The sequence below is a fragment of the Mustelus asterias genome, chromosome 24 (genome assembly GCF_964213995.1).
Source record: "Mustelus asterias chromosome 24, sMusAst1.hap1.1, whole genome shotgun sequence".
NCBI lineage: Eukaryota > Metazoa > Chordata > Chondrichthyes > Carcharhiniformes > Triakidae > Mustelus > Mustelus asterias.
Window position 1 is genome coordinate 19,120,079 of NC_135824.1, and position 15,598 is coordinate 19,135,676.

Below are 15,598 nucleotides of genomic sequence, written 5' to 3' on the forward strand. Positions count from 1 at the left end.
AGAATCCCCACAGTGCAGAAGGAGACCATTCAGTCCATCAAGCCTGCACCAACCACAATCCCACCCAGGTCCTATTCCCACAACCCCACGTATTTACCTTGCTAATCTCCCTGACGCTATGGGGTAATTCAGCATGGCCAATCAACCTAACCCGCGCATCTTTCTCCAATTTGTTCAAGATGGACAACATATGAATGATGCAAATGTTGAAAACAAAATCTTGATTAATTGATAAATGAATTTTAAAAGCAGTACAATATTAGCAAAAAAAACCACTGAAATAAATGTCTTTTGACTTGCATTCTGAACCCATAATTTAGTTTCATTGAGATCAGGACAACAGAATTAGCAATTAACTGCTCTGAAAATACATTGCTACATACACTGTGTTAAAAGTGATGGCAGTAAAATTGCAAGTTGTTTTGTAGCCACAGTACAGAAGAGGGAAAAAAACATAGATTTGTCTTTGTAGGTGCACAGGCAAAGAGTCATTCTTCTGTTAGTGCTCCAGACAGGAGAAAGTGGAAAGAGAACGGAGGCCAAACAATGGTTTTGATCTACATACAATGATCCGTTTGTACAGCGAAATCCTGTAGAACTGATACTTCATGGGGTCATCTGCATATAACTCCTCATAATACTGCAAAAATATAGTGGTGAGATTTGTGCTATTACCCAGGTGGTTTAGAAATTGTGCCAGCAGAATGGGTAATATTCAGCAGTTACTTAACAGGAGTCCATGTCGCAGAATCCCTCCAGTGCAGAAAGAGGCCATTCGGCCCATCCAGTCTGCACCGACTCTCTGACTGAGCATCTTACCCAGGCCTGCCCTATCCCCATAACCCTGCCCATTTATCCCACTAATCCACCTAACCTGCACATCTTTGGACCATGTGCTCTATGGTCTTGACTTTACGCCCATGCATTCCTTTTTAAATTCAAACTTCATTCCTATTGCGTCAATCGAACAATTAATCTTAATTTTAAGTTTAAGTTTAGTGTCACAAGTAGGCTTACATTAACACTGCAATGAAGTTACTGTGAAAATCTCCTAGTTACCACACTCCAGCACCTGTGCGGGTACACCGAGGAGGGGTTTGTACCCCAAGTTAATCTGGTTATCACGCAGAGTTTTACATGGCCAACAGGTGCCATATTAGGTCACATGTAATGCAAGGTAAATCGAAGATAACTTGTTTTGTGGATGATTAACAAGATGCTGCCTCAACAGGATCTGAAATTAATTGCTGGATTCTGCCGCTGTTTGAAGAAATATCACTAAATTAAGTGACTGCTCAGAAGATTAACAGCGTGAAATTATAGTGTGTCCTCTTAGCTGCGTGACTAATTTGCCTCCAATACAATTCCAAGTTACCATTGTGTGAGGTACTATCATTGCTATATTGTGAAGTGCAGCAACACAGTGATTGCTTGCCACTGTACCTTCGGAATGGCCTGCTGGTAGTGTTCAAGGATCGGGCCTAAATTTACTGCTCATCCGTTTCTATGGCAGCGACTGTTAAACAATGCATTGTTGTCAACAATTGTCTGAAAACTGATATTCCATTACTTTGTCAAAAATATTTGAAGTGTATCAGGAGAATTAAGTGCAGTAACGAGCTGTAATTTGGTAAACGGAAATGTAACAAGTACAACCAGTTAACCCTTTGCTCCAATCAGAAGCACGAGGTAAAATGATGAATGTACGCATGTTTCCTACAGCCCTTTGTCCGACAATGTTAAAGTTAAGAGTTCCATTTGAAATGATGCAAAGATGGAAACCAACGGATTAAATATCATTTTCAAATATGATACGGAAGTTTAAAGGAAAAATGCTGAACGTGCAGAACAGGTCGATCAGCATTGCAAAGTGCCGAGTGACAGTTCTGGCATAAATATAGAATCCCTACAGTGCAGACGAGGCCATTCGGCCCATCGGGTCTGCACTGACTCTCTGACAGAGTATCTTACCCAGGCCATTTCCCCTACATTTCCCATGGCCAATCCACCTAACCTTGGGACATTAAGGGGCAATTTAGCATGGCCAATCCACCTAGCCTGCATATCTTTGGACTGTGGAGGGAAACCAGAGTATCCGGAGGAAACCCACACAGACATGGGGAGAACGCTCAAATTCCACACAGTCACCCGAGGCCGGAATTGAACCCGCATCCCTGGAGCTGTGAGGCAGCAGTGCTAACCACTGTGCTATCGGTGACTATAGACCTGAATTCATGTCATAACCGGTCTATTCTCTTTACAAATGCTAACTGACTTGCTCTGCAATATCACTACCTCCTATTTTATTTCAGGTTATCAGCGTTTTCAGTTCTTTTCCAGTTTGGCCTGCTGTACTTCATTTGTGCATCAACATTTGTGTTGCGATTTCACAATCTTTTCTCCTGAAGGTGATGGCTTTCTGCTGCAGGTCTCAGCAGCCATTTGGAGAGATCGCATTGCCTCTGTTTGACCATCACAGCCAAGCTTCACCCAGTCCTCACCTGACGCCCACTAAATGTACAATGTCTAGCAGAGGCTTTGGCAGGGAACGAGCAGCAGGAACTCTGGCTGAATGCGGACTAAGCGCTTCCGTCAGGAGACAAGTGCGTCTCCTGACGGAACCATGAGGCAGCCCAGACCATTAGCTTTCCCAGCCACACTTCCTTTTGTTGTCCATTTGTATAACTTATAGAGTTCCACCTCTTCAGTGTAAACATTTGAATTGGACAGGCATTGGACTGGGGTGGGCACAGTAAGAAGTCTCACAGCACCAGGTTAAAGTCCAACAGGTTTATCTGGAATCACGAGCTTTCGGAGCGCTGCTCCTTCATCAGGTGAGTGGAGAGGTGGGTTTCACAAACATGGCATATATATATATATATATAAAAGACACAATTGCAAGATAATGGTTGGAATGGGAATCTTTACAGGTACAGACTGTGCGAGTGGAGGAGGGATAATCACAGGTTAAAGAGGTGTGAATCATCTCTAGCCAGGACAGTTATTACCTGAAAAAACTCGCATTCCAACCAATATCTTGCAACTGAGCCTTTGTCTATATACGCCGTGTTTGTGAAACCTGCCTCTCTACTCACCTGATGAAGGAGCAGCGCTCCGAAAGCTCGTGATTCCAAATAAACCTGTTGGACTTTAACCTGATGTGGAGATGCCGGCGTTGGACTGGGGTAAACACAGAAGTCTAACAACACCAGGTTAAAGTCCAACAGGTTTATTTGGTAGCAAAAGCCACGAGCTTTCGGAACAGGCTGTCCCTTCGTCAGGTGGGTGGGAGTTCAGATCTCCCACCCACCTGACGAAGGAACAGCCTGTTCCGAAAGCTCGTGGCTTTTGCTACCAAATAAACCTGTTGGGCTTTAACCTGGTGTTGTTAGGCTTCTTACGGACTTTAACCTGGCATTGAGAGACTTCTTAGTGTAACATTTGAATGGATGTGGCTTTTTTTTTTATATAAAGGAATTAATTAATTTGCTATCTACCAGTCCATTATCTGCTACTTAAATTGCTAATTGATTGATTAGTGTCTTTCATTTCCCTTTGATCTATTCTTTTTGTCCTCCCCAATGCCTCTCTGGCTGAGGGCTGAAGATGACAATCTTCTCCCCTGCTTCAATCACTGCTGCTGCTCTCGAGACAACTTGCTCTTTGGTTTCCCCCATCGAGAAGAGACTCCGTTTTCACTGGAAGCCAGGATTTGTCACACAAATCCGAAATTTCTGGCACAGCATTCCGAAGCACCAACATCCTGCCACCATGTGCCACTCATTAAAAAGCTCCGTGTGGGCGACGGGTTTACGATAAATAATTGAATCAGTTCAGTTATTGAATAAGGACGGATTTACAGTGCTAAGTTGAAGCAGATGCTTTCATTTAGACTCCGTGTTATGCAATAATAATATTAATTCATTAATTTGTCGAATTGTCGCTAATGCTTTTGGAGGTTAGAGTGCAACCATCCCATTTTCCTCAGAGACAAGGAAGAGATGAAGACACCAAGCTATCCAGTGACTTTTGTTCTCATTGTATCAAATTTGGAGATATTGTCCTCCGTTTTATACGGGCGATTGGGGGTGGTGGGGGGGGGTTTTGGAATGAGATGCCACTGATTGGCACGTACCATACCTGGATTCTGCAAATTGTGACAGCAATATTTAAAATGTTAAAGGATAGATGAGAGTGTTCCTCTCTACTGCCCACAGGTACGATTATTTAGTTTAAAGTTTATTTATTAGTGTAGGCTTACATTAACACTGCAATGAAGTCAGTGTGAAAATCCCTGAGTCGCCACACTCCGGCGCCTGTTTGGGTGCACTGAGGGAGAATTTAGCACGGCCAATGCACCATCTTTCAGACTGTGGGAGGAAACTGGAGCAAATCCACGCAGACACGGGACGAATGTGCAGACTCCGCACAGACAGTGACCCAAGCCGGGATTTGAACACGGGTTCCTGGCGCTGTGAGGCCGCGGTGCTAATCACTGTGCCATCGTGCCACTCCTTGCGAAAGTGTAAAAATTTGGATGGGGTAGTCTCCCGTGGAACATTATAAATGATTTCATGAGGGAAATTCCAAAATGATAGATTCCCTCTTCATTGTGAATGGACTTCACTCTTCACCCCGTAGTTCCTGTTTAGAATCAGCATGTGTTGGCCATTTCAGTCAGAAAACTCAATGATGCAATCTAAATGGAAGATAATTCCTGCCTAGAAGGCCTTTTCAAGTCAGAATGAAAGGCTATCGAAGAGGTAAAGTTCCCGCCACCAGGATCCATTGCCAAGATGGCACACCGCAAGCAAGTGCATGCACCATCTACCACAATCCTAAAGCAAAATTAGACATTGTGCGTTGCTTGGTGTAACTGAAAACCACACAAAGAATCAAAATATGACAGAACCATTGGAAGCTAGTTCACATTCTGAGGGTAATGTCGGGTGACTGGAAGTTACCTCTATTTTCTTCTGTTGGGATGCTACATGGCCAACATTAAAAGCTCTTTCTGCTCGGGCTAAACTCTACATCTAGACCCATTACTGAACTGTAGCATTTTACAGTGAAGCATCAGCGACTTCAATAAACATGCCTTTCTCAGGTCAGAGGGTTTGAGTGATTAATTCTGCGAGTGTTGTGCATATAATTACAGTCGTCAGCAATAAGCGCCTCAACATTATGGCTTGTAGTTTGCACATGTAGAATAGTGCCAAAGGGTTTTGTTTGTCACCTACACTGACGTATTCTGCTTGGTCTGATAAAGCAAGGTGATACTTACAAGATTTTCATTGGTTAACCGAGTGATCTCATGCTGCAGACTGGCCTCAATCCGGGCTTCAGGCGGCAGCTGCAAGTTCTGGGCCAATAGCTGTTGCTGGCGATTTATCTCCTCCTTGAGATTCTGAACCTCCCCACGCAGAATCTCCAGCTCGTTCTCGTAATTCTTTTTCTGGCCTTGAAGCTGAGATTCCAGCAACCTGCAGGGGAGGGGAAAAGGGGGAAAAGGCATTAGAAAGCTGTAACCGTGCCTTTCTAAATCAACACTGCCAACTGTAGAGTGGTCAACACTCAGGGTCATGGTCGCTACTTTCTGCTGCTCTCAGGGCATCACATACTTTAATCCTCTCAGAGTGGTACAGGCAAGTGGGTGAATGAACGTTTTCAAGACTGGAACTCCAAAGTATTGCCATTTCATTTCCCAACTATTGAACACAACCATGACCTGAAGTAACTTTAATATCAACACTTGTGATGTAACACTCTGTTCAGGCCTAAATATGTAAAGTAGCAACATAATGTTAGCAACAACAGCCGCAAGAAACTAACTCCCGGATGTATTTTGAAGATCGTGTCTTGCAGTCGTTTCAGTTGGCTCAAAAGGAACGTTAACGCGGTTTTAGCGACAGGTTACTACTGCGTTTCCAGAAGAGTTGAAATGCAAGAGGAGCCCAGGTTAATTGTCTGAGAATAGATGGCATTTCTACCAGCGAGCATGAGGTTGAAAAGTCTACTTGCTTGCTGCCCTTATTCAATGACAAAAGTTTGTATTTTGTCCCCTTCATTATATGAGGTTTTGCACAAGTCAGGATAGTCTAGCACTGAGGAACTTTCTCATCATCATAACCCAGTATCTGGGTACAGCAGTCCCAGCTATAGAGCAAAGCTCCCTTTACTCCCTTTACTCTACCCAACCCATAGGTTGGGTAGAGTAAAGACCCAAAGTAGTTATTACTTTCTGTGCTAATGGAATGTTTACATTTACCACACAAGACATTGTTGTGGAGTGCCCGAGTAAAGACAGTGGGGCGGCACGGGGGCACAATGGTTAGCACTGGTGCTGCACAGTGCCAGGGACCCGGGTTCAATTCCAGCCTTGGGTCACTGCGTGTGTGGAATTTGCACATTCTTCCCACGTCTACATGGGTTTCCTCTGGGTGTTCCGGTTTCCTCCCACAGCCCAAAGATGTGCAGGTTAGGTGGATTGGCCATGCCAAGTTGCCCCTTGGCGTCCAAAGAGGTGTAAATTAGGGGGATTAACAAGGTACATATGTGGGGTTATGGGGATAGGGCAGAGGGATGGGCCTGGGTAAGATGCTCTGTCAGCGAGCTGGTGCAGACTTGATGGGCCAAATGGCCTCATTCTGCACTGCAGGGATTCTATTTAATGATTCTATGAAGATTGGTAATTTGCTATAGTTTTGTACTGGGCTCATTTCCCAGAGAACTACCAGTCTTGGCTGGATTTCAGCGCGGGAAGTGAGGGGACAGTGTGCAACACACAGCACAATCCCTCCTGTGTGTGTAAATCATGGCAGTGAAATTAATTCCCTATCAACTGATTCTTTTCTTCGCCCTCAATTTGGAAAAGGGACGAATCCGAACATGCACGAAGGTTTCAAAAACTGCCACCACCAGGTAACATTTCACAACCACCTCCTTGCTTCTGTTATTCTAGAATTAGCAATATAGAGCTGTTAAAAAGGATTATAGTGCCATCAAGCAGAAAATGTACATTAAAAACATTCCACTTTGAACTAAATGTAGAGCAGCCATTAAGAAGTTCAGTTAGAATTCACCACACATTACTAGATTTGATTTTCAATGACAAATGCCGACATTTTCTGCTTTAAGCCTTGTTAACACACAAAGTCTAATTCTACATATGTGAGTTTGAGTATTTTTCACTGTGACATTAACACTTAACATTAAACGTGCCAAAGCATACTTCTGAAACACAAGTGCAGAACAAAGACTTTTGGTTAGTGACAAACTAAAATGCAGACGGAGAAAGACCCTGGGTATAAATGTGATAACCTGTTGGTTTGTTTTAACCCTTGATAAGCCATCCAAAGCTCTCCATCCTCATTCAGTAAATGGCAGTCCTGTGATGGTCTTCAACGAGAACAAAACCGCAGACAGAGAAAGAGGAGACAAATGATGGGGATGAATGTGAAATGTTAATGACAAGACTCACAAATGATGGCAACATACAAAAGGGAGACACAATCAGAGCGTTTGAGATATCAAAGCATTAACTTATCCAATATTCATTTCACGCTTCAGTTCTCTTCAGAAATCAATAGTTTGCTCTTTGGTAATGTGCTATCAGCAACTTGCAACTTTACAGATTCTTTAACAATTACAAACAAACATGTCATTTAGAGGCATGACCAGACAAAAATGGATGCCAATTTCAAAAAAGGGGACTAAAACTGAATGTTTTTGTCCAGCACTAACTCATTGCCATGGTGATAACAGTGCTCTCTTTTAATTACACACGCACACGGACGCACGCGCACACGGATGCACGTGCCCACACGCACACACAGGCACACATGCACACACAGACGCACAGACACACACGCAGTGTTGTCCGACAGTGCCTCACCATAGGCCAGCAGCGGGACCTCCTGGTCCTGCCGAAGTCTACGGTATTTTATGTGGATCACCCGTCCTGCTGCCGGCAAACCCACTGTGGGAGGATCACCTTTGGCAGAAGCATAGATCGGGAAGGACTGGAAAACTCGGTCCTCTGTTTCTCTTTCCACAGATACTGCCAGACCTGCTGAGTATTTCATAGAATCATAGAATCCCTACAGTGCAGAAGGAGGCCATTCAGCCCATCGAGTCTGCACCGACCTCAATCCCACCCAGGCCCTATTCACGCAACCCCACATATTTACCCTGCTAATCCCCCCTGACACTAGGGTCAATTTATCATCACCAATCAACCTAACCTTCACATCTTTGGACTGTGGGAGGAAACCCACGCAGACACGGGGAGAACGTGCAAACTCCACACAGACAGTGACCCAAGGCGGGAATCGAACCCGGGTCCCTGGCGCTGTGAGGCAGCAGTGCTAACCACTGTGCCACCATGCTGTCCATTTCCAGCACTTTCTGGTTTTTATTTCAGGCTTTGTCTAACACAATGCTGAAGATATTGGTTTTTGAATGGTTGAAGCATAACGTGAAGGCCGACCATCCATCTTCTACAGAAAGTCACCCTCCTCGTCCCAATTCATGCACTGGTACAATACTCTGCAATACTGGCACAATACTCTGCAATACTCTACAATACTGGTACAATACTCTGCAATACTCTACAATACTGGTACAATGCTCTGCAATACTCTACAATACTGGCACAATACTCTGCAATACTCTACAATACTGGTACAATACTCTGCAATACTCTACAATACTGGTACAATACTCTGCAATACTCTACAATACTGGCACAATACTCTGCAATACTCTACAATACTGGTACAATACTCTGCAATACTCTACAATACTGGTACAATACTCTGCAATACTCTACAATACTGGTACAATACTCTGCAATACTCTACAATACTGGCACAATACTCTGCAATACTCTACAATACTGGCACAATACTCTGCAATACTCTACAATACTGGCACAATACTCTGCAATACTCTACAATACTGGCACAATACTCTGCAATACTCTACAATACTGGCACAATACTCTGCAATACTCTACAATACTGGTACAATACTCTGCAATACTCTACAATACTGGCACAATACTCTGCAATACTCTACAATACTGGCACAATACTCTGCAATACTCTACAATACTGGCACAATACTCTGCAATACTCTACAATACTGGTACAATACTCTGCAATACTCTACAATACTCTACAATACTGGCACAATACTCTGCAATACTCTACAATACTGGTACAATACTCTGCAATACTCTACAATACTGGTACAATACTCTGCAATACTCTGCAATACTCTACAATACTGGTACAATACTCTGCAATACTCTACAATACTGGCACAATACTCTACAATACTGGCACAATACTCTACAATACTGGCACAATACTCTGCAATACTCTACAATACTGGCACAATGCTCTGCAATACTCTACAATACTGGTACAATGCTCTGCAATACTCTACAATACTGGTACAATACTCTGCAATACTCTACAATACTGGCACAATACTCTGCAATACTCTACAATACTGGTACAATACTCTGCAATACTCTACAATACTGGTACAATACTCTGCAATACTCTACAATACTGGTACAATACTCTGCAATACTCTACAATACTGGCACAATACTCTGCAATACTCTACAATACTGGTACAATACTCTGCAATACTCTACAATACTGGCACAATACTCTGCAATACTCTACAATACTGGCACAATACTCTGCAATACTCTACAATACTGGCACAATACTCTGCAATACTCTACAATACTGGCACAATACTCTGCAATACTCTACAATACTGGCACAATACTCTGCAATACTCTACAATACTGGCACAATACTCTGGCAGTTCAACTGATATCAAAAACAAACTGTGACAAAAATCAGGACCTTTGTTTACGGGCTGGCTGAATCTTTGCTCCTGATTGATTACACGTTCAGAGATAAAGTCGCCGTGGTCCCAGATGACCAGTGACTGCACACGTCCTCAACAAGAGGCCAGCAATTAGTCTAGGGATCCGAACTTGTAAAGGCAGCACGTACAATCCAAGCTCAAATTGCTTGTGGAATTCTTTTTTTAAGTTGCCTCTTTTATCAATGTTCCTTTGAACATTCCCTTGTTTGTGTCTGAACTCCAAATAAAGTTAAAGTTTATTTATTAGTGTCACAAGTAAGCTTACATTAACACTGCAATGAAGTTACTGTGTAAATCCCTACTTGCCACACTCCGGCGCCTGTTCAGGTACACTGAGGGAGAATTTAGCATGGCCAATACACCTGACCAGCATGTCTTTCAGACTATGGGAGGAAACCCACGCAGACATAAGGACAATATGCAAACTCCATACAGATAGTGACCCAAGCGGGAATTGAACCCGGGTCCCTGACACCGTGAGGCAGCAGTGCTAACCACCGTGCCACGCACATCAAATATATCAACCTCCACATTTGCCTGTGTCCCTATATCATATGTGCCCCATCCCCCCCACCCCTTCCTGTATCGTCTTCTTCCTTGCTGAAGTCTATAGGTAGGAAAGTATGTTGTGAAGCAGACATAAGGGGCGGAATTTTCCCGTCCTGCCCGCCATAGGAATCGCAGCAGGCTGGAGGCGGACCGTGCAAAGGTCTGTTGCCTTTGGGGCGGGATTTTCCGGCTTTGGGGTGACTGTGGCCAGAAAGTCTCGCCCAAGGAGTCTGCAAAGGGATGTGAATAGGTTCAGTGAATGGCAAAATTTGGGAAGATGGAGTGCAATATGGGAAATGTGAACATGTCCTCTTTGGCAGGAAAGGGAGTCGGGCGGGTGGTTGGGGGGTGTGGAAGTATCCAATCGTCCATCGGGGGCGCTGAAATTTAGATCCACCAGGTTTCCACCCATTTGCTCCACAACCCAAATGCCAGTTTGGGCTGGCTGGGCAAAACTTCTACCCGTTCTCCCCAAGTAAGCTTGAATCTTTGCAAAGTATCCGATTGGGGGAGGTTTGCATTCCTAGAATTGTGCCCAGTGCACCATCAATTGGCCAACCGGAAGGCAAAATGAATGACTGTTAAAAAGTTAGCAATTTAACTCCTTAACTGCAGGAAAAAAAAAGATAATTTTTCCCTCAGCCCTGAGGAGGCCTCTTGTGAAGCATCTGAGTGGAATTCCGATATTTGCCAGCACACAGGTACAGGCATCTCTGAGGCACCAGCCCAAATTCTGGGAACGTTTGTGATGGGGAATGGGGTCAATGGATAGCCTGTAGGTGGCCAGAAGTCCTGTCAATTCCACCAACAGGAGAGAGAGCCCGGACTTGCACACCCGTTCAAAATGATTCACCGCCACAGTTTGTTTTGCTCTGAATTGAAATTGATAATTAATCATTAACTCAGACAAATAGTTGATGTGAAAGGAAGGCTGTTTTTCTATTTCAATAAAGGTCCCCAAAAGCTGCCGCCAATCGACAGGCTCACCTGAAACACTGGTTTGATTCCTGGCATCCCTGGTTAGGTTAGGTGGATTGGCCGTGATAAATTGCCCCTTAGTGTCAGGGGGACTAGCTACATCTTATGGTCACCTTTCTGACACCTGACCAAGTGGCAATTGACACAGGTGCCTCGACAGCTTGTATCAGTGGCTTATTTGGCTTTGGAGGAATGCACCATAGCTGAACACAATGCTGGTCTCCCTCATCACCCAGACCTGGGCACTTACAGCAGCTAGAATCAGGAGCAGGAACCCCAGCTGGTTTTGCCCCTCCCTTACCCAAGGAAATATTTTGAAATTTTCAAACTAAAAAAGTTAATAATTGCTGAGCTTTGCCCCTCTGGTTGACCTGCATGCCACTTGTATAAGTCACGACTGTCATTATCTGATTTATCAATCTTAGCTTTGATTCAAACTCTGATGAAACCCAATTCATAGCAATGCACACAATATGATGAGTCACAGAGAAAAATCGACAAGAGTTTTCCAATTACCAAATTTTGTTATTTGGGGACAAATTTGCCCTCAGTAACAGGTCCACTCATTCTAGTCTCCTTACTGAGCTAAACATTGACTGTGCCCCAAGGAACCACAGACTGGTTTCACTACTGAATATGCCACAGTGGGCCGACTCAGATCAGGGTGCCACCCTGCTATGGCATCTTCCCTTCATCCTTTGTTACTTTCCAGATTAAACACATCGCCCACACGGAAAATGGTTTTTACTGATTCCCCTGTTCCTAATGGATTGCATCAGAAAGGTGTATTTATAAAGGCTGACTCTGGAGGGTGTACAGACCAATAGCTGTCTGGAGCTCTCCAGGGAACCTATGTAAGAAGCACCATCCGATAACTTTAGAATCCATAGAATCCCCACAATGCAGAAAGAGGCCATTCGGCCCATTGAGTCTGCACCAACAGCAATTCCACCTGGGCCCTATCCCCGTAACCCCACATATTTACTCCACTAACCCCCCTAACATTAAGGGACAATTTAGCCTGGCAAATCCACCTAACCTGTACATCTTCTGCAGTGTGGGAGGAAATGGCATCAACTTCATAGAATCATAGAATCCTACAGTGCAGAAGGAAGCCATTCAGCCCATCGAGTCTGCACTGACCACAATCCCATCCAGGCACTATCCCCGTAACTCCAAGCATTTACACTAGCTAGTCTCCCTGACACTAAGGGGCAATTTAGCATGGCCAATCCACCTAACCCACACACTTTTGGTCTATGGGAGGAAACCGGAGCACCCGGAGGAAACCCATGCAGGCACAGGGAGAATGTGCAAACTCCACACAGACAGTGACCCAAGCCGGGGATCGAACCCAGGTCCCTAACGCTGTGAGGCAGCAGTGCTAACCACTGTGCCACCACACCGCCCTGGCAATTCTTAAGAGTAGCCACCATCCTGATCCTTTCCACGGTTGACATCAAACCTATCCCCATAACTCCATGCATTTACCCTAGCTAGTCCCCTGACACCAAGGGTCAATTTAACATAGCCAGTCCACATAACTCGCACATCTTTGGACTGTGGTAGGAAACAGAGCACCCGGAAGAAACCCACGCAGGCACGGGGAGAACGTGTAAACTCCACACAGACAGTGACCCAAGCCGGGAATCGAACCCCGGTTCCCAGCGCTGTGAGGCAGCAACGCTAACCACTACGCTGCCGTGCCACCCCTAATCAAACTAGTCTAAAAAACCAGAAGGACTATGAGGTATCTGCAATGTTAACTTGACCAAATTAGCTAGCAAACCCATTGGGGGAGATCTTACTGGCTTCTCCTCCCAGTACACTGGGAGATTGGGGCTCCTGCGCAATGGCGCCCCTAGAGCTCGGCAGCCAGCTTCACTGGCAAGATTAGGCACTGCCCTGTCCCCTATTGGCAAGAATCACATCCTGGCACTTTTCTTTGACTAAGTGCCATAAGATTACATTTTTTAACTCACCGAGAGGACGAGTCTGAAACTCTCCCCTTTTCTCGCTCGTTCAGAGTTTTGTTTTGGTAAGATCGCCCCCCACCTCATTAAATTTGATCACTGCAAGGTGCAAAAAGGTGTATCTGCTCGGATTCTTGAGCAGTTAACCAATATTCTCCCCATCCCATTCCATGTACAAAGCTCACACAAGACCTTAACTCCTAGACTGCAGTCTCCGATGAGTCATGCCGGTCGCAGTTAATTCCAGTTTGGCAGGATTTACAGGTACTTTGAAATACCTGAAATTCACAGCTACAGTTCTACATAACCAGAAAAACAGCTGAGCTGGTTACCAAATGGTGTTCCCAGCACCTGCTGCACAAGTAACTCTTGCATCATCTATCTGACCTAGCACCTCATTTTCTATCATTAAATTACTTTGACTACTCCCTTCTCATTTCCTTGCTTTTGACGACAGAGCTAAAACATTAACCATTATTTCTTCTCTCCGACTGGTTTATTTAGCAGCCAATTTTGGGTCAACGCTATACTGTCCCAGATTACTGAATCCAAGAGGTGGGCAGAACTTAGATTCATCTGGTTTGAAGGTTTGACCTTACACAGATATATCCTGTCACAAAAAGATGAAGAGAAAAATAACAAATACCAGATGTCAAATACCTTCTACCTCACTAGTTGTTCGTTTCTTGTTCTCAATGAATCATTTGGATTGATAGTAACATTCATGCCACACAAGTGCCAGGCAATGACCATCGCCAACAAGAGAGAATCTAACTATCTCACCCTGACTTTCGGTGGCATTACCATTGCTGATTTCCCCCTCAATCAACATCCTGAATGTTACCATTGAAACTGAACTGGACCAACCAAATAAACGCTGCGGCTACGAGAACGGGTCAGAGGCTAGGAATCCTGTGGCAAGTAACTCACCTCCTAACTCTTTGGGGAGACTTTGGGGCCTGTCCACCATCGACAAGGTGCGAGATAAAATACTCTCCACTTGCCTGGATGAACACAGCTTCAAGAACACTGCTGCCTCACAGCGCCAGGGACCTGGGTTCAATTCCAGTCCCAGGTGACTGTGTGGAGTTTATACATTCTCCCCGCGTCTGTGTGGGTTTCCTCCGAGTGCTCCGGTTTCCTCCCACAGTCCAAAGATGTGCGGGTTAGGTTGACTGGCCATGCTAAATTGCCCCTTAGTGTCAGGGTGATTAGCAGAGTGGATACATGGGGTTAGGGTTAGGCTACGGGGATAGGGCATGAGTGGGATTTTTGTCGGTGCAGGTTCAATGGGCCGAATGGCCTCCTTCTGCTCTGTGGGAATTCTATGATTCTAACAACACTCAAGAAGTGTGGCACCATGCAGGACAAAGCAGCCCACTCCATTAGCACCCCATCCACCAGCTTTCCCACTCACTCCTTCCACCACCAATGCACAGTGGCAGCAGTGTGTGCCATCTTCAAAACGCACTGTGGCAACTCATCAAGGTCCCTTTGACAGCATCTTCCAAACCCACGACCTTTAATACATAGAACATAGAACATAGAACATTACAGCGCAGAACAGGCCCTTCGGCCCACGATGTTGCACCGACCAGTTAAAAAAAAACTGTGACCCTCCAACCTAAACCAATTTCTTTTCGTCCATGAACCTATCTACGGATCTCTTAAACGCCCCCAAACTAGGCGCATTTACTACTGATGCTGGCAGGGCATTCCAATCCCTCACCACCCTCTGGGTAAAGAACCTACCCCTGACATCGGTTCTATAACTACCCCCCCTCAATTTAAAGCCATGCCCCCTCGTGCTGGATTTCTCCATCAGAGGAAAAAGGCTATCACTATCCACCCTATCTAAACCTCTAATCATCTTATATGTTTCAATAAGATCCCCTCTTAGCCGCCGCCTTTCCAGCGAAAACAATCCCAAATCCCTCAGCCTCTCCTCATAGGATCTCCCCTCCATACCAGGCAACATCCTGGTAAACCTCCTCTGCACCCTCTCCAAAGCCTCCACATCCTTCCTGTAATGTGGGGACCAGAACTGCACACAGTACTCCAAGTGCGGCCGCACCAGAGTTGTGTACAGTTGCAACATAACGCTACGACTCCTAAATTCAATCCCCCTACCAATAAACGCCAAGACACCATATGCCTTCTTAACAACCTTATCTACTTGATTCCCA

General features: G+C 44.9%; 1 protein-coding gene across 2 annotated transcripts in view; it reads right to left on the minus strand.

Moving 5' to 3' along the window:
* Positions 1–15,598, minus strand: part of myo5aa (myosin VAa) — a 238,552-nt gene that overhangs the window by 29,408 nt on the left and 193,546 nt on the right. Inside the window, exons 31-33 of one of the 2 annotated variants that reach the window (XM_078241368.1) lie at positions 7,321–7,398; positions 5,285–5,483; positions 566–640 (exon numbers count right to left, since the gene is read on the minus strand). In XM_078241368.1, the coding sequence (XP_078097494.1) occupies positions 566–640; positions 5,285–5,483; positions 7,321–7,398 (352 nt within the window). The remainder of the gene's footprint in view (positions 1–565; positions 641–5,284; positions 5,484–7,320; positions 7,399–15,598) is intronic. The other variant, XM_078241369.1, reaches the window with a different exon arrangement.